Below are 25232 nucleotides of genomic sequence, written 5' to 3' on the forward strand. Positions count from 1 at the left end.
AATCAAAACCACAATGTGATACTGCCTTACTCCTGCAAGAATGGCCATAATCAAAAAATAAAAAAAAACAGGAGGTTTTGGTGATCAGGGAACACTTCTACACTGCTGGTGGGAATGTAAACTAGTAAAGCCACTATGGAAAACAGTGTGGAGATTCCTTAAAGAACTAAAAGTAGACTACCATTTGATCTGGCAATTTCACTACTGGGTATCTACCCAGAGGAAAGTAAGTCATTATACGAAATGTTTATAGCAGCACATTTCACCATTGCAAAATCATGGATCCAACACAAGTGCCCATCAATCAAGAAGTAGATAAAGAAACTGTGGTGTGTGTATGTGTTTGTGCGTGTGGGTGTGTGTGTGTATATGATGGAATATATATATATGATGGAATGTATATATGATGGAATATATATGTGATGGAATATACCTATATATATGATGTTATACTACTAAGCCATAAACAGGAATGAATTATCAGTATTTGTAGCGACCTGGAAGAGACTGGAGACTATTATTCTAAGTGAAGTAACTCAGGAATGGAAGACCAAATATCGTATGTTCTCACTGATAAGTGGGAGCTAAGTTATGAGGACGCAAAGGCATGAGAATGATACAACAGACTTTGGGGACTTGGGGGAAAGGGTGGGAGGTGGGCAAGGGATAAAAGACTACAAATAGGTTGCAGCGTATACTGCTCAGGTGATGGGTGCACCAAAATCTCACTAGTCACCACTAAAGAACTTACTCATGTAACCAAATGCTACCTGCGCCCCTGTAAGCCTTGGAAAAATAAAAAATAAAATAAAAATAAATAAGGAGAGAATACACACAAGGGTTACTGTGGAGGTAGAAGATGAAAGACTTGGCAGCTTCTTTGATGTTAGGGGTTAGGACTTTAGTAAAAATCCAAAAAGAAATGCTGGTTTAGCGGGGAGTGAAGACGATGCAGTCTTTTTTGGAACCATTATCATAACTTGATTTTTATGATCTTTTGTTAGACTTCTTGCTTTGTTTGCCAAGAAAAGAGATTGGCCACATTCCTGAAACTGTAAATTTTTCTTTGAAAACTTATGCAGGTTGTGAATTTTGACATTTAGATTAAGTGTGGTTTTAATCCAATATGGAATAAATCACCCATGTTTTTTATGTTTTCTTCATACATACATCCATTTTAATGTAGTTTTTATGGCTGCATACTGACAATATTTAAACTCTGATAAAAAGTATTAATTGCAAAAGTTATTTTAGGCTTAACTTAAAAGAGATGTTGACAAGTTTAGGGAAAAAACTCATCAGACTTGTTAAGACTAATGACCCCTGAGTTTGTCCTTGGGACCTACCTTGATCTGTGAGTTTGGCAGGTCACTACAACATTTGCGTACCCAGTGGGAACACTGAAATGTACTGGATTCAGTAGGGGGGAAGATAAACAGCAAAGTAAAAATGACAGAATCCCGGGTGGTTGTTATATGAATGGTGTTACACTATTTTTTCTATTATCTTTGCAAATTAAACAAAATGCAAACAATCAAATAAACCCAAAGATTAATAAGACAGTTGCCTTCCTCTCAAGAAACCTACATTTATCAGAGAAGACTTTTTTATACAGTATCTGGAAAGCAACAGGAGATTTAGGAGCTTTGAAAAAGTAAGTTCAGTGTGAACCTCTTTACTAAGATAAACAGACTTCCTGAAGTCAGGGAGTCTACCTAGGATGGAGATTCACCTACAGACATGAAGGCCAGTGTTTACTTAACACAGCCATAGCCTTAGTTTAGTTTGTTTTCTGTTTTACATGGAACTGTTCTATAAATGAGAACTTTTTAAATGGGGGCCTCATGTTCAAACAACTGGAGAATAAGAGAAAAAAAGAGAGAAAAGAGTGAGAACTAAAAAAGTTGTCCACTCCTATTCATTTATTTGTTTAACTTTCATGACTTATAAAAGACTATTTCTTCATTGTAGCGATGGTTCACCACAAATTCTGCGAGAAGTTAAGCATAGTCTTTTAAATTTTTTTGTTGTCCCTTTTCCAACTAGAGGGCAACACTCCATAAAATAAATCAATTTTTTTTTGTTTTGTTTTTTGAGACAGGGTTGCGCTCTGTCGCATAGGCTGGAGCGCAGTGGTATGATCCTGGCTGACTACAACCTCCACCTTCCGAGTTCAAGCGATTCTCCTGCCTCAGCCTCTCAGGTAGCTGGGATTACAGGCACCTGCCAACACACCTGGCTAATTTTTGTATTTTTAGTAGAGACAGGGTTTCACTATGTTGGCCAGGCTGGTCTCTAACTCCTGACCTCAGGTGATCGGCCTGCCTTGGCCTCCCAAAGTGCTGGGATTACAGGTGTGAGCCACTACACCCAGCCCAAATGACATTTTGAAACAGTCCTACAAAATTAAAGTACAAAATTATTTTGAACCTTATTTTAATTCCTTTTCTGACCATAGCTCCTTCTCTTGTATCTCCACTGTATCCTGTACAGATAATAAAGGTAGACAATCAGTCACCTGGAGAATGAGACTTAAACCAGTTGGACCAGGGTACAAATCCAAGCCTGCCACTAAGAATATGTGTTAATGTCTTCCATTTACTTAATTGTGCCTCAATTTTCTTGGTTGCAAAATGAAGACAGTAATACCAGTCTCAGTGATGTATAAAGACTAAATGTGATAACTTGTGTAATGTCCTTGGTACATGTAAATACTCACAAATGATTGCTATTATTGATATATTAGCACCTTTTTGAGTGGAATTTATCTTTTACCCGACCATGAAACTTTAGCTCCTTGACAACTGATTCAATTGTGCCTTAGATCTGCAGCCTTGGGTACAGTTTATTATAGTGTTTAGTAAATGCTTGTTGGATGAGTGACTCAAATCTAGACACAAGCTAATAATGGGGAGTTGTAAATGATGTTCAAAAAATTTATTTTGTTCCTGGGACAAATGCATTTTGAATGAGTGGCACTGTGGATTATGCATCTGGTTAATCGAAAAACAGCTCTGCTGTGCTACTTGTAGATAGTTCATGGAAAGGGCAAAAAAATATGATTTAAAGACCTGGACTTATTATCAGTTCTAAAGCAAATTTATTTTGTATCTTAGAGACCACTTATCATCAATTTCTCCTACTTTCATTACCAGATAGAACAGAACTTACTTTGCAGACATTTAAAAGACCAGTGAATTCTAGACCTTTGGATAAAAAGCAACATAGAATTCTGCATGAAGCAATATTATTAATTTGTATTGCCCACAATTAGATTTAGTCTTTAGACTATGCTCAGAGAAATAAAAAAATGTCATTGATGTTATTTCCCTACTCCTAGAAAAAAAAAGATGGGCAATTTATTACATTTCTTCATTAAATAAAATCCTTAAATTATGATGAATAAGTGCTAAAATAATATACTTTATTTAAAATTGCCAAAATTATGACAAATTACATATTAGCACAGGTACTAGAAGTTTCAGGATACGAAAATTTTTTTTTAAAGGAATTTAAGGACATGCATATTTAAATTGATTATTTTTATATGTAAGTTATATTTGACTAAGTAAAAAACTAAGTTTTTTTCTTTCTTCTAATTTGGGCTCTGGCATTTTATCATGAGAATCATGTGTTAGTAATTAAGTTCTGCCCTTTCTTGGATAGAATTATTAGGCTTTGAAATCATTAAAAAAAATCCCCCCCAACAACAACACAACAACAAAAAAATAGACCCACAGCTATAACTTCAAAGGAGACCAAAAAAGTAAAATATAATCCAGAGAAACAGTTTGATATAGAACCAAGGAAGGGTCTTGGTATCTTTGCTGGGATCCCCCCATCAGGAGATGTGACTGATCAGAGGTAAAGCCACGTGTACTGACATCTGTTATTTGGTCTGTCAATCTTGACAGCAGATTTAGATTTAAAAAAAAGAGACTCTTTTAGTTATTTTAAAGGCCTAAAAACTCAGAGGATATAATTGGGTTTACAGAAGAAATATCTGTTGTTCTAGAAACCCAGCTTGAAATCCTTCCTAGTCAATTATTACTCTTAATACAAATTTTACATTAAAAAAGAGGAGATAAATTATGTTGCATTGACTCAGTAATAGGGAAGTAAATATTTTCAAAGGTCTTTGGAGACTATTATCTAATTAAGTATGATAGCTTACCACGAATACAATATGAGTGTAATTTTCAAGGAAATATTATAGACAGATAAGGGATGGGGATTATGAGAACTAACATTTTGAGAATTAATAGGATAAATGCTTTATATGTACCCTGCACTGTATTGAATTCTTTTCTTTTCTATTCTTTTTTTTTAGAAGAGGAAGAAAAACTTACCAATTTATTTTATGAGGCCAGCATTAAGCAGATAATATAGCCAGACAAAATCATCACAAAAAATAACTCTACAGACCATTATTCCTCATAAATGTAGACACAGAAATTCTCAAAAACACTATAACATTGAATCCAACAACATGATAGTATTTTTCTATGTCATCTACTACAAATATTATTTTAGGCTTTTACATTTAAATCTAACATTTACCTGCAATTGATATTTTATAGTTTATAGTGTGGGGTAGGAAATGACACAAGATGTTTTTCGATGCCACTTCGCAAGCGAGAAAATACTGTGGCTGGTGGGACCTCTGATCATTTGTTACCATTGCCCCACTCTGGACCATGGCCCCTGGGCTGGCCTGACCCTGCTGCTGCTTCCTGTCACATGGGGCAGCTGTGTTACAGCTCCTTTTGCACCTGCCATTTGGCAGGTCCCAGGTTCTTGTCCCGTGTCCAAGAAGAATGAGATTACTTGGACAACTGAAGAGTCAACAGGGTGGAGAGTTTTACTGAGTGATGAGACAGCTTTCGGCAGAGAGGAAGATACGAGTTGGGCAGCCCACTTACCCAAAGTTGGGTACTGCTCATGACTCAAAGGTGGACAGTCCCCCAATGTGGCTGAGTCTGGGACTTTAATGGGTTCAGAATAAGAGAACGTGTGCAGATTGGTTTGTGAGTATGCAAAAAAGGCTAAAATAAAGACACCACTCAAAGGTGGTACAACAGTGTAAAACACCAATTAGGGAATGGTAGATATGTGTAAAATAGGTGATGGGTGGGGATCAATCAGAGGAAAGTGCATCAAATGGGAACAGAGGTTCCCAATCCAGTCCGTGGATTTATCCAAGACTTGTGGCTTGGTCTTCCAGCTTTAAATTGTCTTTAGTTTGAAGGTCAGGTGTCATCAGGGACCTGCCCCTATCTGCCTAGGAATTTGTCTGCCTCCTGCTGCTATCAGAGTCAAGACTGATTTTTTCCACCATATGAATAACCAACTGACCTCAGGTCATTTACTAAGAAGACTTTCTTGTCCTGTATGGAATTTTCTATCTCATGCAATCCTCATGATCACCTTGTGTGGTAGGAAAGAGAGACTCATACAGTTAATTAAGTTGTCAAGTTGTTATGGACCATTCAGTTAGTAAGTGGTGAAACCAGAATTTTTAGAAATACACTATAAAAGTAATATTTGCCCACTGTAAAAATTCAAATATAGAAGATTGTAAAGTGAAAAGTAAAATTCCCTAACTTCTATTAATACAGCTCAAGTGTCACTGCTTATAAAGCCATCATTAATATTTTCTTGTATTTTTTCTGAAATTATCTATACTTATGAAATCACTACCTTTATGTCTATTTCTGTTTATATTTTCATTCCTTTCTCTTTATAGATATAGAAAAAACTTCATATATCTTGTATGTATGTATAACTTTCTTGTTTTAACTTTTAGATCCTGATAGGATTAAGCTATGTATTTTGACACTTGCTTTTAACATTTGACAGTACCTTTTGGAAAATGTTCCTCTTCAGTATGTATAGATCCATTTTATTCTTGTATGAATATCTGAATTTAATATAATTTAATTAGCAATATTAAATTTTTTCCTGTTCTATGCTATTATATTCTTTCTATTCAAATTGCCTATTAACAGACTTCTTAAATGTTGCCAATCTGATGGAAGAATATTGCCAAACTGATAGGTATGTCATTGTTGTTTCATTTCAGTATATTTAATTCAATATATTTATTTAACACCTTTTTCTCTGTAACCATGTAGATCTCTTTTCCATGAACTTTTCTTTTTCTTTTTCTTTTTCTTTTAATACAGAGTCTCACTCTGTTGACCAGGCTGGAGTGCAGTGGTATGATCTCGGCTCACTGCAACTTCCGCCTCCTGGGTTCAAGTGATTCTCCTGCCTCAGCCTCCTGAGTAGCTGGCATTACAGGTGTGCACCACCATGCCCAGCTAATTCTTGTATTTTTAGTAGAAATGGGGTTTTACCATGTTAGCCAGGCTGGTCTTGAACTCCCGACCTCAGGTGATCCGCCCGCCTAAGCCTCCCAAAGTGCTGGGATTACAGGCATGAGCCGCCACCGTGCCCAGCCTTCCATGAACTTTTGATTCATATACTTTGCCCATTTTCACAATTTTGTTTTTTGACTTGTTTTATCAGAATTTTTTTATATGAAGGGAATTAAACCTTTTGTTTGATGTAAGTGTTGCAAATAATTTCTCCATTGTTTTCGTACTTTAATGTTTACTTATCTTTCCTTAGTTTAATGTTGCTTTCAGTTTCTTCTCTTAATCTTTACTTCCCCAGGATAGGAGGATGGGTCACATAAAATAAAGTTGTAGTATTCATGCATTTGTTTACTGCATAGTTCTGTCTCCCTTGTCGTTCTGTGATGTGGAGTTATGTTCCTGTATATTGCCCATTTCTGCAGTTTTTCCTCCTCCATTAAAACATGTTGGTCCATGTGCATCTATCTATCCTGCATAGGTCTGGAAGAAATTCAGATATACTCACCCCTTTGATGTATTGCTGAGTTGAAGCACATGTATTGACCAAAGCAAACAAACAAAACCCCCAAAAAACTATTGGAAAAGTTTGCTGAATCATTTTTTCTGCAGCATGAAAAAGCAAAATCATATATATCTACTCTATATGAACTGCATGTGCATTTGACTCTATGAAATGCTGGAATTTGAAATATGGGTTAAACTAAAAATCAATTCGTGTATCATTTAAAAACAGCTCATAGTTATAGAGATGTAAGCAATAGCATGTCAAAGAATGGCAAGATCTAATGTTCATGTTATGTTTTCTTAATTACACACACACAGACACTCATACACAAATAACAAAGGCTTTGAAAAAGTCAGCCCCATGTAATGAATTGGCAGCAAGTAGTAAAACAATGAGTTGTTACTCCAGCTAAGGAGAAAAATATTCGCGTATGAAATAATTGCATTCAGTAAAAAAATTATGTATGTGATAAATTGTACAGAACTTAGTATAGTTTTAAACTAATGTTTACAACAAATTATGTGCTAGACACATTTCTGCTTTCATTTTTATAATAGATTAAAAGTTGATTTGGGCCAGGCATGGTGGCTCACGCCTGTAATCCTGACACTTTGGGAGGATGAGGCAGATCACAAGGTCAGGAGTTTGAGACCAGCCTGGTCAACATGGTGAAACTCCGTCTCTACTAAAAATACAAAATTAGCTTGGTGTTGTGGCACATGCCTGTAATCCCAGCTACTTGAGAGGTTGAGGCAGGAGAATCGCTTGAATCTTGGAGGCAGAGGTTGCAGTGAGCTGAGATCACACCACTGCACTCCAGCTTGGGCAACAGAGCGAGACGCCATCTCAAAGAAAAAAAAAGTTGATTTGTATTTCTATATTATAACTAAAGAAACTGAGTTTCAGTAAGGTTAAGTAATTTGCCTCAGGTCACACAGCTAGTAAGGGGCAGACCTTGGATTCCAGACCAAGTCTTTGACTTTAAGCTACCACATTAGTACTGCCTCCTGAAAGAAGTTCAGAGAGACAGGACAAATGTGAGTCAAAATAATCAAATAAGCATCCAGGGAAAACAAAACTTGAGCTTTCAAAAATGAATAGAATTTAAATAAGCAAAGTTGCATAAGGGGGACTTATTGGATAAGGAGAACAGCATGAATGAAATCATGAGTGTAAGAATGAACATAGTGCATAAAAGGAAGGGATTTCTATGACTGGAATTCATGCATATGGGACCATGAGGTAACATGCAGCTAATGACAGTGGGCCCTGAATGTCAGAAAAAGAAGTGTTGCCTTTATCAGCTATAGGATGGGCAATGTGGAGCCATTGAATATGATTGGTCAGAATAACAAGGTGAAAAGTGCTGATTTGGGAAGATCATCTGCTTGGGATATAGAGTGTTCTCCAAAAGGCAAGTTACTAAATGTCTGTCTTAGTCTGTGTTGTTATAACAAAATACTTTACACTGGGTAATGTATAAAGAACAGAAATGTATTTCTTACAGTTCTGGAGGCTGGGAAGTTCAAAGTCAAGGCACTGTCATTGGTGTCTGCTGTCTGGTGAAGGCTATTGTCTGATTCCAAGATGGCACCTTGTTGCTGTGTCCTCACATGGTAGAAAGTAGACGGGCACGAGAATGAACTCAGTCTCTCAAACCCTTTCATAACAGCCCTAATCCCATCCATGTAATCACCTCTTAAAGACCCTATCACATTGATGATTAAATTTCAACATAAGAATTTTTGAGGGACACATACCAATAGCAACATCCAAGAAGATAAGTAGATGACTACTGATATAATTCCTATAGGATTAATGAGAGATGTGGATTAGGATAATAGCTGTGACTATAAAGCAACTTAAAGGACATTTTGAAGATGAGAAATGGGAAACAAGATGAGTCTGGTTGTTTTAGTATGTTCTAAATACTCATTGTTCTCTTAAAAACATTGTTTTTCAAGCACATTATAGAACCAGGCTTAGCTATTAGCTATTTTGGGAATGCTTTGTTTTATATGTATATTTTTCCAGATAGCTGAATTAACAAAATTTCTACCTTAACCCATTTCTTGTTTAGAAAAAAAAAAAAATGTAGCTTGCTGCCAGTACTCGTTTCTCAGGGCAAACAAGAAATGGGTTAATCCAGATTTGAGTAGTCACCTCAGCCTTCATTGCTTGTCTGAAAAGGGGAAGAAACAAATAAAGGGTGATTGAAGAAAATAATTGTCATTGACAGTTATTAACATCATCAAACCCATTTTTATTTCAACTGAGTGTTGCTTGGATTTATTTGAAGCAAATCCCTTAGCCTAGAGGTTCATGATATTTCAAGAGCTGTAGCTTTGGCCAGGTGCAGTGGCTCACACCTGTAATCCCAGCACTTTGAGAAGCTGAGGCGGGCAGATCACAAGGTCAGGAGTTCGAGACCAGCCAGTTTGAGACCAGCCTGGCCAACACGGTGAATACAAAAATTAGCCAGGTGTGGTGGTGCGTGCCTGTAATCCCAGCTACTCGGCAGGCTGAGCCAGGAGAATTACTTGAACCTGGGAGGCGGAGGTTGCAGTGAGCCAAGATCATGCCACTGCACTGTAGCCTGGGCGACAGAGTAAGACTCCATCACAGGAAAAAAAAAAAAAAAAAGAGCTGTAACTTCATTTTGAGCTTGCCCTCAATATTGTATTATTGTATTGTCTTCATCCTTAGGCTATTTTGCCTCATGGTAGAGAAATGGCAGCACAGACTTCTGATATAGCACAGTTTCTCTTTCACATCCAGGGGAAAGGAGAGGATAGTTTTTAGCTACTGTGTAGAAGTCTACAGATTCCTTGTGATTGGATCAATTTCAGCTCATATCAAGGATGGGATTACATAAGTGGGTTTAGGCCACCCAAGGAAGTTGGTGATCATTCTTAGCCAAAAGCTGTAGCTCGGAAGTTCAGGATTCCTGATAGGAAAATATTGAGGAACTAACGCTGAAAGGCAACAGAAAATGATTATTCTCTAGCTTTAGCTTCTCTACTGTTCTAGAATTTGACCCGTAAGACTGTCAGATTCATGTGTGATGCATCATTATTTCCTCCCTCAGCACCTAACAAAAAGCACATAGTATGTAGATATAGGTGGGGCTTTTGTTGGCAGGTGGGGAGTTGTCAGTTGAGTCCATGAATGAATATTCATTCATTCATAGAAAGATCTCTTGAAAGAGAACACTTTTAAATCAAAGTGATAAGGAAAATTTATACTTAAAACTATAAACATACATGAGCGAACGTAGATAAGTTTCCTTTGAGAAAAGAGGGATGCCGTATTTCAGAAAAAGATCTCTGTAGAGAAAATATAGCTAAGTTTTATGCATAAAAATTAGAAAATCAAATCCTTAATATATTGAGATAGCACACACCAATATATATTTCGTGATTACACAGTTTGCAATAACATTAATATTTATGGAAATATTTTTGCCTGAATATTTGTGACATACAAGCCTTAAAATTAGATTTTGAAATATTGGAACTTGAGAATGGATTACTCGTACAGATTTACTTGTTGTCTGTGAGGGTAAAATGTTAAAATTGCATTTAAAAACTCAGGATCCAACTTAAGATAGTAATACTAGTACCATTGTTTGAGAACCTACAAGGTATCTGTTGCTTCACATGGACCAGCCATTGAATGCTTAAATAGTCTTATAAGTAAGCCTCGTTATCACTAATTTACTCCTAAAGGAACTGAGAAGTTAAACAACAAAGGAATGGAGACAGAAAATAATAAATCATGAATCAAACCCAATAAAATGTGTTCCGGAAAAATATTCCACCATTATGCTGCTTGTCTTATTTGAAATGTAGCCCCTTGAGACATGGATTTGTGTATAATTGATTTACTAAGGAAGTGCCAGGAGAAAACACTGGGTCGGGGGTTGGCTGGTAGGGAGAGTAAGGCTAGGGAAGAAGAAGCTGAGCAAGAGTGTGATTCTGTTGCAGTTCCAGCCTCAACCCAAACCCATGGAGAACATGTCCCATATGGGCAAGGTTGCGGGACATCCCCATCCCCATACCTTTCACCTACCCCAGTGGAATGTATATTTTGTGGCACTAGCTCTCTGCAAGATAGTCCTCCGAGGAAAGTTGCAGATGCAAGTGATTAGAAATGAGAAACTTAGAACAGAACCTGGGTAGTGGGTTCACGGAAAAGGCTCCAGGGGTCTGAAGTGTTCTTAGTAGATCACTGATGCTGTCCCATGTGTGATCCTGGTAATAAAGATGCGAGTATATCATGTGGTGGTTAGGAGCACATTCTCGATCCAGACCGCTGAAATCAAATCTGGGCTGTGACACTTGGGCAAGGTTCTTAACTTATATGTGCTTTATTTTCTGGATCTGTGAAATGTGGAGTAATTCTTTTACCTAAACACGTAAGGTTGTTTTGACGATTACATGAATGTATATATTCATCTAGTCCATACGTAGACTAGAGCTGGATGGGAAGCAGAGCTATTATCACATGACTTACTTATGGCATGTCCCACAGCTGATTAGTTGCACAGCCAAGACGGGACTTCCAGGACACTACTACTTCTTACTGGCCATGTATGTATTAATTTAAAATTGACTACTTCTTGCTGGCCATAGATATGTTAATTTCAAAATTTCATAAAGTTCTAGGTGATCTCTGATGTATTGAATATCTCAAGTAATTGAAAATTAATATATATGCTAACATAGGGTCAGAAGGTACCTTAGAGTTCATGAGTAATCTATTAAAAATTCAAACAACAATATATACACTAAGCGTGCTGTGTTATAAACTGTCTTAAAAGTAATGTTCTGTTTTGTTTGTTTTTATATTATTGAAGTGTTTGGCCAGAGGACCTAATTCGCTCATATTTAAAAATAATGGCTGTAAATCATAACATGTTACCTCTTTCCAAGGGTACTTGCATATTCATCAAGTCAAACAGCTTTAATCCTAAGTGTCTAGGTGGAAATTCAGAAATCAGTAAGCAAGGGAGAAAGACATCAGTATGTAGGGTAGAGGAAGTGATTCTCTCCCAACATATCACTCTTCAAGGGCATTTACTGAAGTAACTTTATTTTTAACTTACACCAGTCCAATTAAGAAGAGCAAATAAACTGGAAGAGTAAAACAAAAGCAAAGTATTTTATGTGGCAATGTTCCAATGTGAAGAAACATATGTCAGGTAGCCATGCATGATCGCACATACATATTGATGAACTGATGATTTATACTTATTTGTGTTAGATTGTTAATCAGGACTTTTATTTGCAAGTAATAGAAACCCAAGCTGAACTAGTTTCAGAAAAAGAAAGGAACGTATCGACTCATTTATCAAGAGGAAAACTTGAGTGAATAAACCACAGTTGGCAGAGATGCAACTGGTTTCAGGAACGGCTTCAGTGAAGTGTTCGAACTCTGCCAAACCTGTCTTATCTTGTCTCTGGTACCTCTCTGTGTGCTTGCTTGATGGTATCTCACTGAATGCTGGCTTCTTTCATGTGCTCAGAAACATCATCCCTGGAGGTTGCTGAGCCTCACAACACATATTCAGTTTTTGGAGGGGGTTGAATTCTTTTTCATCGTTAGAAAAGTTCCAAGATAGGCTGGGCACCCTTCCCTGAACTGATCAATTGTGGCTGGTAGGGCAAGGTTGTGTTTGAAGATGGTAGACACGTGAGAATTCGGGATTGAAGTAAGGGGTGAGTTATTTCCCAGAAGCCTCCTCGCCCTCATTTCTTCTCTTTTTCCTTCTTTTTCTTCATCTCTTTCCCACTTCATCTCTTCTTGCCATCACCTCGTGTGCTTTAGCTAACAGGTCCATTCATGCTGTGGCCCTTTGACTGTGGCCCCCTGACACCACATCAGCAAGTCAGGATTTGCGTTGCACACTTACCTTCTTCAGAGTGGAGTGTCTGTGGTGCAAAGATGCCATTCCCTTGTTAATTTTGGTTGCCTCTCATACCTCGGATATATTGTCATGCTAAAAGAGCCCTTCCTGTTAGGGATGAGGATATGGCAGGAGACACGGAGAGAGAGGGGCAGATACCTCTGTGCTCCCATTGTCACATGAGCATGTCGGCATGATCATATGCTCACCCATCTACACAGTTAGTTCTGGCTGAAATGTTCCCATAGGCAGCATCACTTTAGGAGCTAGCTGACCTTTGGATAACTTTTTTCAGAGATGGATTGCGGGCTTTTATGTGGGCAGCAACTTGTGCCTCAGGTGGGTATATAAAGCTGGGTGCCAAGAACAAGAACAGGCAGGAAGAAAAGTGATGGGAATTTACAAAATTTCCAGCTCATTACAGATTACACCCATCACCTCTCTCCTTTTGTTTTAGTTTTGAATTTATTGAGTTGCAAGTTGTTTTTGAAGAGCTATGTTCCACTTGTCCAGTCATGTTTTAACAGGCAAGGAGCCACAGGTTAAATGGGTAGAGTTGGAAGAATGAGTACAGGAAAATTGTTCAAAGGGGCGCTAGTAACCTCTGTGTTTCTCACATTTTGCTGAGTATAATCAGACAAGACAAGAAAGATTCTTTCTCCAGCTTTACCCCCAAAATTAATAACTAAAGCATGACACACATATATTGAGCTATAAATTAAAAAAAACCTATTTAACTTCAGTTATGTATGAGAAATGTGTATTTGTGATGAGTTCATGTCACAAACAATGACAGGGACAACCATGACCTAGGTATAAATGTACAAATCTCCAAATTGTTAGTTTGTGGTAGAAAATTGAGAATGTATGAATTTCCTAGGGCTGCTATAATAAATGACTGCAAGCTGGATAGCTTGAAACAGCAGAAATTTATTCTCTCACAGCTCTGGAGATCAGGAGTCTGAAATCAAGATATAGGCAGGGCCAACTTCCTTCCAAAAGCTCCCCTTCCTTGCCTCTTCCAGCTTCTGGTAGCTTCTGGCATTCCTTGGCTTATGGCAGCAACACTCCAACCTCCGCCTCCATCTTCATGCCTCCATCCTGTCTCTGTGCATATCTGTGTTTGAATCTCTCTCTCCATTCTCTCATAAAGACACAAGTCATTGGATTTAGATCCCACCCTAATCCAGTATGATCTCCTCTCAACCAATTACATATGCAAAAACCCTATTCTTGAATAAGGTCCCCTTCTGAGGTTCAAGGTAAACATGAATTTTCAGGAGACACTGTTTGACCCAGCACAGGGGAATCAAGCAAAAAAAAAAAAAAAGTTTCTTTCAGCCAGAGTTATTGTTTAGGTAATTGGCTATTTGAAGCCTCCAAAACCATACGGATTTTTGTTTGCCAATACTCGGTGTCTTTCACAAAAAGCCCTTTCTGAACTGAATCTGTTTTCAGGGTAGGTGCTGGTGAAGAGAGATCAGCATGTAGGCACAGTTTTGTCAAAGATCTCATTCTTTCAGTCACTGAAGGGAAATACACATTTCCCCTAAGATTTTCTTGCCTCAAATTCTGAAACATTTTCTTTGTTCTAAGTTCTAGGGAATTCTTTTGGTCTTATCACTATACTCAGTCACTTGGTCTTAGGTTCTCTATGTCTCATCCCACCCTGTATAGCTCAAGTTAAGTAGAATAAGATGTCACCAAGTGTAGATTCTTTGAATCATCTCATTACTTTCTACATTGTAAAAAATGAATATATAGAATGAGTTGCTGACATTTAAGATTTTTTCAATCATATTGTGTCCTTTGCATCAAATTCCATCCCCCCAGCTCTGCCCTCAGGCAACTACAGAGTGGATAGAAATGCTTTCCTCTCCCACCAAAATAATGAAGACATTTGCTGAGAACTGATTAGGAGGTGTGCATATTTGGGAAAGGTTTTAGGATAGCCACTTCAGAGAGATGAACAGAATGCAGAGCAAAACCAAAGAAAGATTGATGTTCTGAGGCAAAAGTGTGAGTTATGATCTTTGAAGTCTTATGCGAATGATTGTGTAAAGTATATCTCCAGTGTCCTAAGTGGAGGGTGAGAAGTAGCAGATTACAGGAGTGATTCACCATTTGAGCTTTGGGTCAGTTGTGAGTGCTGGTGAGTGATAAGTTCAAGTGACCTCCCAGGAGAAAATGGCAGGCTGAGCAACTGGACAAGTGTGAAAGAGCTAACAGGGAAGGAAAGAGGCACAGAAAGAGAATTTCAGAGGTAGTGTACTCATGGACAATTACAAGGACAGGGTGTGACAATAGGATTCTGTAGCTGAAGTGGGATGCAGTATAGTGGAGATAACCAAGAAACTAAGAGGCAAATGAATTTAGTGATTCAGCCTCATTGATGTTGGCTTCATGGAAAGGGTTGTATTCATTTTATTTCAATTCAATAAATAGTTATTAAGCACTCTTTGTGCTGCAGGGGCTATGTTAGGCATACTTGACCTGGATAAAGTGCGTAAGAAGAGATGATGAGGTTAGGAAAAACGGTCATTGCCAAGGTCAACTTTATGGTCAATGTTAATTTCCACCTTGGTTTTGGCTACTCTTGAGCAACTGTTTATTGCTGTTCTCTTCTTTTCTTGCTAAGATACCTCAAGTGTATCTGAAAGCTCCAGTTACTTGATCTAACGGAGGAGACTGTTTTCCTCTTTAAAAGATTCTTTCAGGTTGAAATCTTTCCCTTTCTATCTGTGTTCTGGTTTCTGGGCTGTTCCTTTAATACGTACAGCAGTTACAGATTGTAACAGCTGCCAGGCCCTCCTTGCTTGGTCTGTTTTGCCATAGGAAGGTAAGCTCACAGGCCTGTCACCGTTCTGGGTCTGTACACCCCACCTTTGTAGAAGAATGTGGGATCAATAACACAATTTGATGTCATCAGGGGAATTTCCACGTTTGTGTCTTGCCTCCACTTCCGTATGCACTGCTTTATATTTCTTTTTATTTATTTCTTCTGTCATCATATAGCCAGGCTACATGCAAGATTAAATTAAATGTTCATTCCAGTGTCAGGAATACCAATATATCTATATTTGTATACTTTCTATGGCCATGACTTTCTTTAATAATTCCTACAATTTTAATATTTTTGAATAGAGGCAACTCTTGGCATTCCCCCTGTGATTGTGATAATAATGTGAATGTGTGAAGTAACCAGAATAAGGAACACTTTTTAAGTGCTACTCTTTAATATACTGATACTTTACAGTCTTAGTATTTTTAATTTAAAAATGTATAACTCTATCGTCATTACAAATAATGTAGTAATACAAAAGCAAAAGTCTTGTCTTTTCTGTGGACGGTTGCCCAGCACATCAGAAAGTCGGGTTAATGCCGCATTCAGCCAACAAGCACAAGGGGACATGGAGCTCTGTGTGTGCCTCACTCTGCTTCCTCAGACGGTGCTTTGGCTAAAGAAGAAGATCATAACAGAGTTTAAAACACAAGTTTGTTGACTGCTTAAAATGTTTGTAGAACTTGTTGTGGGAGTGAAAAATAATGAGCAGCCTCCATTAGGGAATTGGTAGCCGTGCCCTGGCTTCATCAGGCTCTCTAAGCATGGCGTGAAGGGTTGTGGGAAATCCTATCCTGTGCTAAATATTTGAGCCAATGGCCCTGTCCTGCACTGATCAAAAGTACTCCCATTTCCTCGAGTTGTACCCTCCACTAAACAGGTTATGTCCATCCTTAAGAAACATTCTTGGTGTCTCACTTAATATCCCCATGGTGGTCTGAACATTTCCTCTCTAGAAATTATTCTTCTATTTTTCAGGAGTTTGATAATCAGGTAATTTTTTCTCCCATATTATCAGCCTCATAATTTATATTTATCCTTACATATCATTTCCAAGCACTTCTTTTTCTTTCTTTTTTTTCCCTCTCTTTGCTCACATCGTTTCTATTTTGCCAAGGGCTTGCTTCTTCTAAGCCTTTTTATCTTCTCCTCCCGTGATCAGTACCCAAGTTTGCAGCAAGTTTCCTTGTTGTTTTATGGGTTGATGTTTTTGCTTAGGAAATCCTCGTGTTTTAGACTGCTCCCTCAATCTGTAATCGGAAAGTCAGATTACAGTTTAATTCTTCTTGAAGCCCTCATCAGGTTTCAGAGAGAAGCCTTGATATTTGTCCTTTTTAGGAAGGAACACCTTGAAAGGCCATGGGTCTGTCTTCTCATCCTAGAGGCCCAGGGGCACTGGGACCAGAATGGCAGGGAGGCCAGTAGCCCCTTCCCCCAGGTGTAAGACACTCAGTCTGGCACTGCACCTCTGAGGGCATCAGCATGTGGTGGTCCCTGCTAATGACTTCTAGAAGCACCTTCTGGCATTGGCTCCTGAGGTCATCACCCTTGTTGATGACAGCTATCAGCTGTCAGCAACTTGCCTTACTGAAGCCTTTCATCCTCCCTCCCACTGGCAGTAACTTCCAGGGTCCTTGATGCATCTCCAACATGCTTCCTGCAATAATGTGTAGCCAGTAGAAAAGTACAGATTTTGGGGTCAGACCAGCCTGGCTTAAAATCCCATCTACCATTTCCCAGCTGTGGTACTTTGAGCTGGTTGTCTAATCTCTGAGTTTCAGTAAATCTGTAAGATGAGGTTATAACATCTTTCTTATAAATTTGTTGTAAATATTAAATGAAATACATAGAACGATTCATATGTGGCTAGTAGATAGTAGGTCTAAATAAAAGATAGATGTTATTATTTTTCCAGGGATAAATTGGTAGCTTTGCAGTTTGGTGTTAGTTTTAGCACTTCCTATGAAGACAAAAAAAAAAAAAAAAGAACACTTGCTCTTAAAAGTTTTTTTCAAACTGTTTATTTGAAGCTCTCCAAAGTCAAGCACCACCCAGCATCACACACCCTTAACTCCCTCTTCCTACTCTTCAGTGAAAGCCACTAGTTTCTGAAACTGTCGTGACAGTAACCAACTCTCCTTTGCCCTAACGGCTTATTTCCAAGACCTACTTTGTAGAGCTCAGTACAACCTTAAGGTTCTGCCTGAACTTATGAGGTACTTAGCAAAGCAAAAATCTCACATGAGCCTGAATATTTTACTGTTGACATCTTAGCAGTGCCCTGTCCCCCTTGGAGGACTGAGGAACCCAAAAATGTCAAGTCTCAGACAGAAGCTCAAACTAGACATAGAAATGAAATTCTTATAGAAATGCTGGGTTATACTTCTGTGCAATCATTGTTATTATGCAATCATGCTTGAACAATAACTACCCTCTTCAAGCAAAACCGAAAAGTTTCTGCCTTCAGGGCTCACGACCTTTTAGAGACAAAACAAGTGCAAACAAAACCGTGTGCAATGTCTTTTCCATGAATGTGATGTTGAAAATGTACCTGAGGCTTAGGTGTGCCATGACTCACTATGTAACACAAAAGAAAACTGGATTTAAAAACTTGAATTCCTTGGCTGCCCATTCAGACTCGACCCACTACATACCGTTTCCCCACTTGCTTATATTTTCCTACAAAAAAGAGAAAAACTATGGAGAAAATGGAAAACAAAGCCATAGGAGAAAACAGCTGAAAACGCTTCATGTAAATGTGCATGCTGAAAGTAGAGAGCAAGCAAAGATTTCAAAATGCAGTGCCTGAATTTGAGTAGTTAGGACTAAACACAGAGTGTTGATGAACTCTAAGGCTAAACTCTTGGATATTTAGGAGCACACCAGAGCTTCTTTACCAGCTGAACAAAGATTCAAAGAACTCCGAGGGGGGTAGAAAAAGGAACCCTGGAACTCAGCGGTCCCCAGCCTTTTTGGCAACAGGGAACTGGTTTCATGGAAGACAGTTTTTCCATGGACTGGAGGATGGGGGAGGTGGTTTTTAGATGAAACTATTCCACCTCAGATCGTCAGACATTAGTTAGAATTTAGTAAAGAGCACGCCACCTAGATCCCTCACATGCACAGTTAGTTCACAATAAGATATGCACTCCTATGAGAATCTAATGCCACTGCTGATCTGACAGGAGGTGGAGCTCAGGCGGTAATGTGAGTGTTGGGGAGCAGCCATAAATACAGATGAAGCTTTGCTCACTTGCCCACTGCTCACCTCCCGCTGTGCAGCCTAGTTCCTAACAGGCCACGGACCAGTACTGGATTGGGGACCGCTGCTCTAACTGATGCCAACACCCATAGCTCACCTACACCAAGTACAAGGCTCCATTTGGTCTGCATATAGAATCTCTGGGATGCTAGGGTGTGCTTTGCTCATTCTGAGTTGATTCCTAGGTTCTTAGACTAAAGCGGGTAGCGTTATGAAGGGAACTAACAGAGCAAACAGTGGAAGGAGCATGTTCGTGTAGATCACGCTTTTCACATTAGGACCAATTTCACTGCCCATTCTCCTTGTTTCTAGTTTTCCTCTTTTAACTTGAGCAGTGTCACAAGAGCACATAGCTAACAATGTTTTATTTTTTCTCTTCCAAATTCTAATAACAAAATTGTTATTGGCTTTTGATCTTAATCATTCAAATAAAAATAAAATGTGCAAGGAAACTTGCAGCAAGTTTCCTTGTTGTTTCATGGGTGGATTCATTTTCTTTGGAAATCCTCGTGTTTTAGGCTATACCCTCAATTTGTAATCTGGAGGTCAGTTTACAATTTAATTCTTCTTGAATTTTATTGATGATAAAATCATCAGTAAAAATGATTAAGCCCTAGCCTTCTTCTCAGCACCAGGCATTTATAGAGATGAATGAGATCTCACCTCTTACCTCTGGTAGGTAAAGATAACATTTTGAGGTGGAAGAGAGGGAGACTAAGAGCGTTTGTGCCCACAGCCTTGACTTCTTTTTTTTGTGTGTGTGGAAAAAAATGCTATAAGGACACATGCACACGTATGTTTATTGCAGCACTATTCACAATCGCGAAGACTTGTAATCAACCCAAATGCCCATCAGTGATAGACTAGATTAAGAAAATGTGGCACATATACACCATGGAATACTATCCTGCCATAAAAAAGGATGAGTTCATGTGCTTTGTAGGGACATGGATGAAGCTGGAAACCGTCATTCTCAGCAAACTATCGCAAGGACAGAAAACCAAACACCGCATGTTCTCACTCATAGGTGGGAATTGAACAATGAGATCACTTTGACACAGGAAGGGGAACATCACACACTGGGGCCTGTCATGGGGTGGGGGGAGGGGAGAGGGGAGAGGAATAGCATTAGGAGATACACCTAATGTAAATGATGAGTTAATGGGTGCAGCAAACCAACATGGGACATGTATACATATGTAACAAACCTGCACGTTGTGCACATGTACCCTACAGCTTAAAGTATAATTTTTTAAACAAAAAAGCAAGAAGGAGGAAGAGGAAGAGCAAGTCTGGGGGAAAGCAAACAAGTTTCAAAACAATTGCTCCGCAGAATGGGCAAGGGACACCATCAGTGAATTAACAACCAAAAAAGCCGATTAGTAGAGTCCTGTTTCTTGGAGTAAATGGTTATCTCATCTTTGTTGTTGCCATTGTCATCATCATTATCTTTACCATTGTCACTATCTCCAGAACAAATTAGACTTGAACTACACAACCTTGACATCATTGAGAAGAATGTCCCTTTGAGAAACTGATAATAATTTATGCTAGTTTCATGTTTGTTGTGGGGTGTTGTAGGATGGTTTTATTTATTGTGTCCTCCCTCTCATTTATGTTCGCGTAGGTTGAGCCAGTGATACAGAGAGGCCACGAGAGTCTGGTGCACCACATCCTGCTCTATCAGTGCAGCAGCAACTTTAACGACAGTGTTCTGGAGTCCGGCCACGAGTGCTATCACCCCAACATGCCCGATGCGTTCCTCACCTGTGAAACCGTGATTTTTGCCTGGGCTATTGGTGGAGAGGTGGGGCTAATGATTAATGATTATTACTTAGAAGTAAATACTTGGAAGTAAATTAGTACTTAGGAGTAAAGCTCTAACGCTACTTTTGATATGAAGGTGGCTTAACTCCATTTTCATAGGAAGGGATCCTTTCTCTAAGTTATTTTTATTTTATTTCATCAGTTGTAGATGAATGCGGTTCCAGAGGGTTGAAATATCCTTGAAGATGGTGGGTTTTTGAGTGGAATAGAGCCCTCAGGGACTTTCACAGGACACTGTCTCATGGCATTTTCCATATTTAGGGTTTTTCTTATCCACCTCATGTTGGATTATCCCTCGGCACTCCATTAGATCCGCATTATGTGCTCCTAGAAGTCCATTATGACAATCCGACTTATGAGGAAGGTGAGTTTATTGTTCACATATTTTACTTATAGTTTTTATAAAAAGTTTTGTACCTTGTAAGTCGTGTCTTTAACAGAGTTGAAACAAAATGGAAGCCAATGCTAGAAAGAATTAACCTATACATTTGTCATTCAAATTAGGAGACTTTTAGAAGTGAAAATGGGTACTGTTTATAATTATACTGTAACAGCAGGCATTAACCAGCACCAAACTAGGTAAATGAGCACATGCAGTCACTAATCTTAACAAAAACACTTGCATACTACCTACCAGAAAGTAGAGTAATAGACTTTTCCTTTGTGATGTAGATTAGTCCCAGTACATGGTGTTTATGGAACATTTTCTTTCTAACTGCACATAAGAAAAAGATACCATTTATTATACTAAAAAGTGTAAGCATTTTGTTGTGTGGTAAGCAAATCATAGATATACTCATAAAGTACTTATGCAGTGACACCGTGTAATATGATATTGAAGTGAAGAAATGTAAGGATGTGCATTTGATTTCTGAAATCATTTGTATGATATTCCAAATCCCAACATTGGTAGATTTAACATGAAATTATCAACAGGAGTAATTCCAAGTTGTTATTTTGTATTGACTCATGCAATCTTTTAGCAAATACTGAGCTCCACCTATGTGCCAGATCTGTGCTTGAGGATATAATGTGTGTGAAAAACAGATGCTGCTCCCACCCTCATGGAAATTATAGCCCAGTGGGAAAGAGAAACAATCAAATGATCACAGCAATCATATGAAATTATATATGTGCCAATTGATCCAAAGGAGATACCTGACACTATGAGAGTATTTAATTAGTGACCTCATCCAGCCAGGGGTGTGTGGTGGTGAGGATGGGCTAGAAAGTCTTTGTTAAAGAATCAAACTGTTCATCTGGGTGACTGGAGATGCTGAAGGGTTAGGGTGCAGTGAAGAAAGATGCTGATGAACCTGCAGAGGAAGGCTGAAGCAGACCATCTAAGATCTTGTAGGGCCTGTTAAGGATTTTTACCCTGAAGACAATGAGAAGCAATTGAAGAGTTTGATACAGTGGAATCAAATATTGAGATCTGTATTTTGGAAAGAACACTCTGGCTGCTGCAGCATGAATAATAGATTTTGAAGAGAGCACACGTGGTATGATATTTGAAGAGTGATGTTTCTATAAAAGTAGGTGTTAAGCTATTCTATTTGTGAGCAAGCCAATGAAGTATCTTTTTCATACCCTAAAGTAATTAATAGGAAATAGTTTCTCTCTGAATTCACTTTAATTTCTACCCACCAATTATATCCCATACTCTGAACCATGAATCTATGATAAAGTTTAAAACTTTCATAAACCAAGCAAAATAACCTGTTAATAAATTCTAAAAGTTAGATTTTCCATGAAATTATATGTAACTATAAAACATAAAAATTGTCATCACAATAACAGTGGGATTAATTATTGAATATGTCTTACATTGCAACTTTTCTTTTAAAAATTTTTTACATTTTTGATTTTAAATTATTAATAGAATAAATATGTTATATAATGTATGATACTTCTCCAATTGGAAATTCCATGTGAACTACTTCTTCCTTTTAGTGTTTATTACAAAAGTAGAAGGTTTAATTTATTTGCCTTCTCTGTTGTCAATTAAGTTGACTTTATCATAGTTTCAATGTAAAAATGAAACATAAGCTTATTTTCCTAACAGGTTAATAGAGAACTCAGGATTTTTAGTACTTTCTATTTTTATTCATATACATAATTAGACCAAATTTTAGATTATAATAATTTTATTTTTATAAATATAGCATAATATAAATTTATGTTTCCAGAAAAGTTTTTTAATAATCATTTTATATTTGCTTAAGAAATTATTACTTTATTTACTAGATTATCTATTAATGGTCCAAACAGCTAATGCAACTAATGAACCTAACTATACTAAATGCAACTGAAATTTCTACTCATATTTTTTCCCTGTCAAGCTATTATAAGGAGGTAGGTCCCAAAAATATAAAACACAAAACAAAATTTTGCAAGATATGTCCAGAGAAAATTCTAAGGTCACTATAGATGTTCTACGTTATCATGCTCATTTGTATCTGCACTGATAATAGCACAAAAGGAGAATTGATTTTTATGATTTATTTGTTTAACAATTGATTGAAACCCTGGTAGATGTGTGACCACTATATGTGTGACTAGCTGCCATTTATTGAGCACCTCATCTGTGCCAAACACTGTTCTTAGAACTTCGTGTTCAAGCCACACATCACCGTTATGAGGTAGTAGTGCTATTATTATGGCCATTTTCCATACTGGAAAACTGAAGCACAAACAGTTTAGATAACTTCCTGTCTTCATCTGTTCTGTACTGCTGTAACAGAATAACACAGATTAGGTGGTTTATAATGAAGAGAAACTTATTCGTCACAGTTTTGGAAGCTGAGAAGTACAAGTACAAGATACTGGCATCTGATGAGGGCTGTGTCATAACATGGCAGTAGGCTTCACATGGTGGAAGGGTAAAGAGAGCAAGATAGTACAAAGCCACTTCTGAAATAATGGCATTCATCGAATCGCAGGGGCAGAGCCCTCATGGCCTAGACACCTCTCAAAGGTCTCACCATTCAATACCATCACAATGGCCATTAAATTTTGACAGCATTCAAACGTACTTTTTGGAGGGGATAAACATTTAACCATAGCACTTGCCCAAGGTCACATAACTCATAGGCAGCAGAGCTGGGATTTGCATCCAGGTTGGTCAGCTCCAGAGTCAGTGTCCTTAATTGTCACATCACAGTGCTTCCTTGTGATGACCCTGAATATCTGAACAAGCTGGAGTCAACAAACACATAGTAAATTATTTTATGTTCACAATAACACACTCACGAAGCAGGAAAGGAAGCTTGGATTTTTTCCAAGGCTGTTAGGGAGGTTAAGAGGTAAGAATTTCCTGGGATAATTGTTGGAATACTTAATTTTAACAACTTATTATATCCTAAAACATTCAAAGTAATGGATATCTTCTAAATGTGTGTGTGTGCGTGTGTGTGTGTGTGTGTGTGTGTGTGTGTTCGTGACCGAGGGGTGTATAACATACAATGAGGAATATTTGATATAAAGACCTTGTGTTTAAAAATGATCGACTAGAAATAGATTAAGCTGATTGATTTAAATGAGACAAAAAAGGAACTGAGGGGAAGGAATCAATCTGTTAGTTACTGCAGCAGGAAGTCAATTAATTTCCAAGTTAGTGAAATGAATTTATGAAATGTTTAGGGCTCATACTCTCCCTCCCTGTAATGAATATGTCATAACAACAAGTATGTCTTCTTCATCTCTCATCCCCACAGTGCCTAATGGAGTGCCATTTACATAATGGATTCTTAATGACTGTGTGTTGATTGAATGGCTGTTGAATGAAGAAGAAAATGGTGACAAACTTTAAAGAAATAAAGTGAATCTTTAGCAGTTTTCTTCATCAGCAGATGGTTTCTAAACTAAGGAGTTTTTACCTCAAAGTAAATGTTATCGAACTTCATCTTGAAACAATGTAAAACTTTTATTGAGTTATTTATTCTATATTCTAATGAATGACTTTAGAATCTTCATTCGGTCTTCATATTAGATAATTGGTGGAATATAACAGCCAGATAACTGAAACATTTCTCTTGTGGTATGCTGTGTGAGTCCACAAAGGTTGCAGGCAATATGGCTACTCATCTTTTAATTCTTGTTTATGCAACTGAATGTTGTCTGCCACTAATCTCTGCTTGTATCTCTTTCCCTCATGACAATTTATGGAAAATAAATAAACCTATTTCAACAGAATATGAAAACTTTAAAAAATTCAAACCAAGAATTTTCTTGGGAATGAAAACATTTTAAGAACTGAAACTCACTTTAATTATGTGCTTTTGTTCTAGGCTTAATAGATAATTCTGGACTGAGGTTATTTTATACCATGGATATAAGGAAATATGATGCTGGGGTAATTGAGGCTGGCCTCTGGGTGAGCCTCTTCCATACCATCCCTCCAGGGATGCCTGAGTTCCAGTCTGAGGGTCACTGTACTCTGGAGTGCCTAGAAGAGGTATGCAGCATCTGAGTCTGAGCTGCTCTCTGCAGATTCATCAATGCTCTTA

At 37.9% G+C, this 25232-nt stretch overlaps 1 protein-coding gene across 1 annotated transcript in view; it reads left to right on the forward strand.

The window, feature by feature from the left end:
- MOXD1 (monooxygenase DBH like 1) overlaps positions 1–25232 on the forward strand; it is a 103421-nt gene that overhangs the window by 50424 nt on the left and 27765 nt on the right. Inside the window, exons 5-7 of the mRNA XM_050787990.1 lie at positions 20525–20704; positions 20986–21088; positions 25014–25180. Of these exons, the coding sequence (XP_050643947.1) occupies positions 20525–20704; positions 20986–21088; positions 25014–25180 (450 nt within the window). The remainder of the gene's footprint in view (positions 1–20524; positions 20705–20985; positions 21089–25013; positions 25181–25232) is intronic.

This window comes from Macaca thibetana, chromosome 4 (assembly GCF_024542745.1).
Source record: "Macaca thibetana thibetana isolate TM-01 chromosome 4, ASM2454274v1, whole genome shotgun sequence".
NCBI lineage: Eukaryota > Metazoa > Chordata > Mammalia > Primates > Cercopithecidae > Macaca > Macaca thibetana.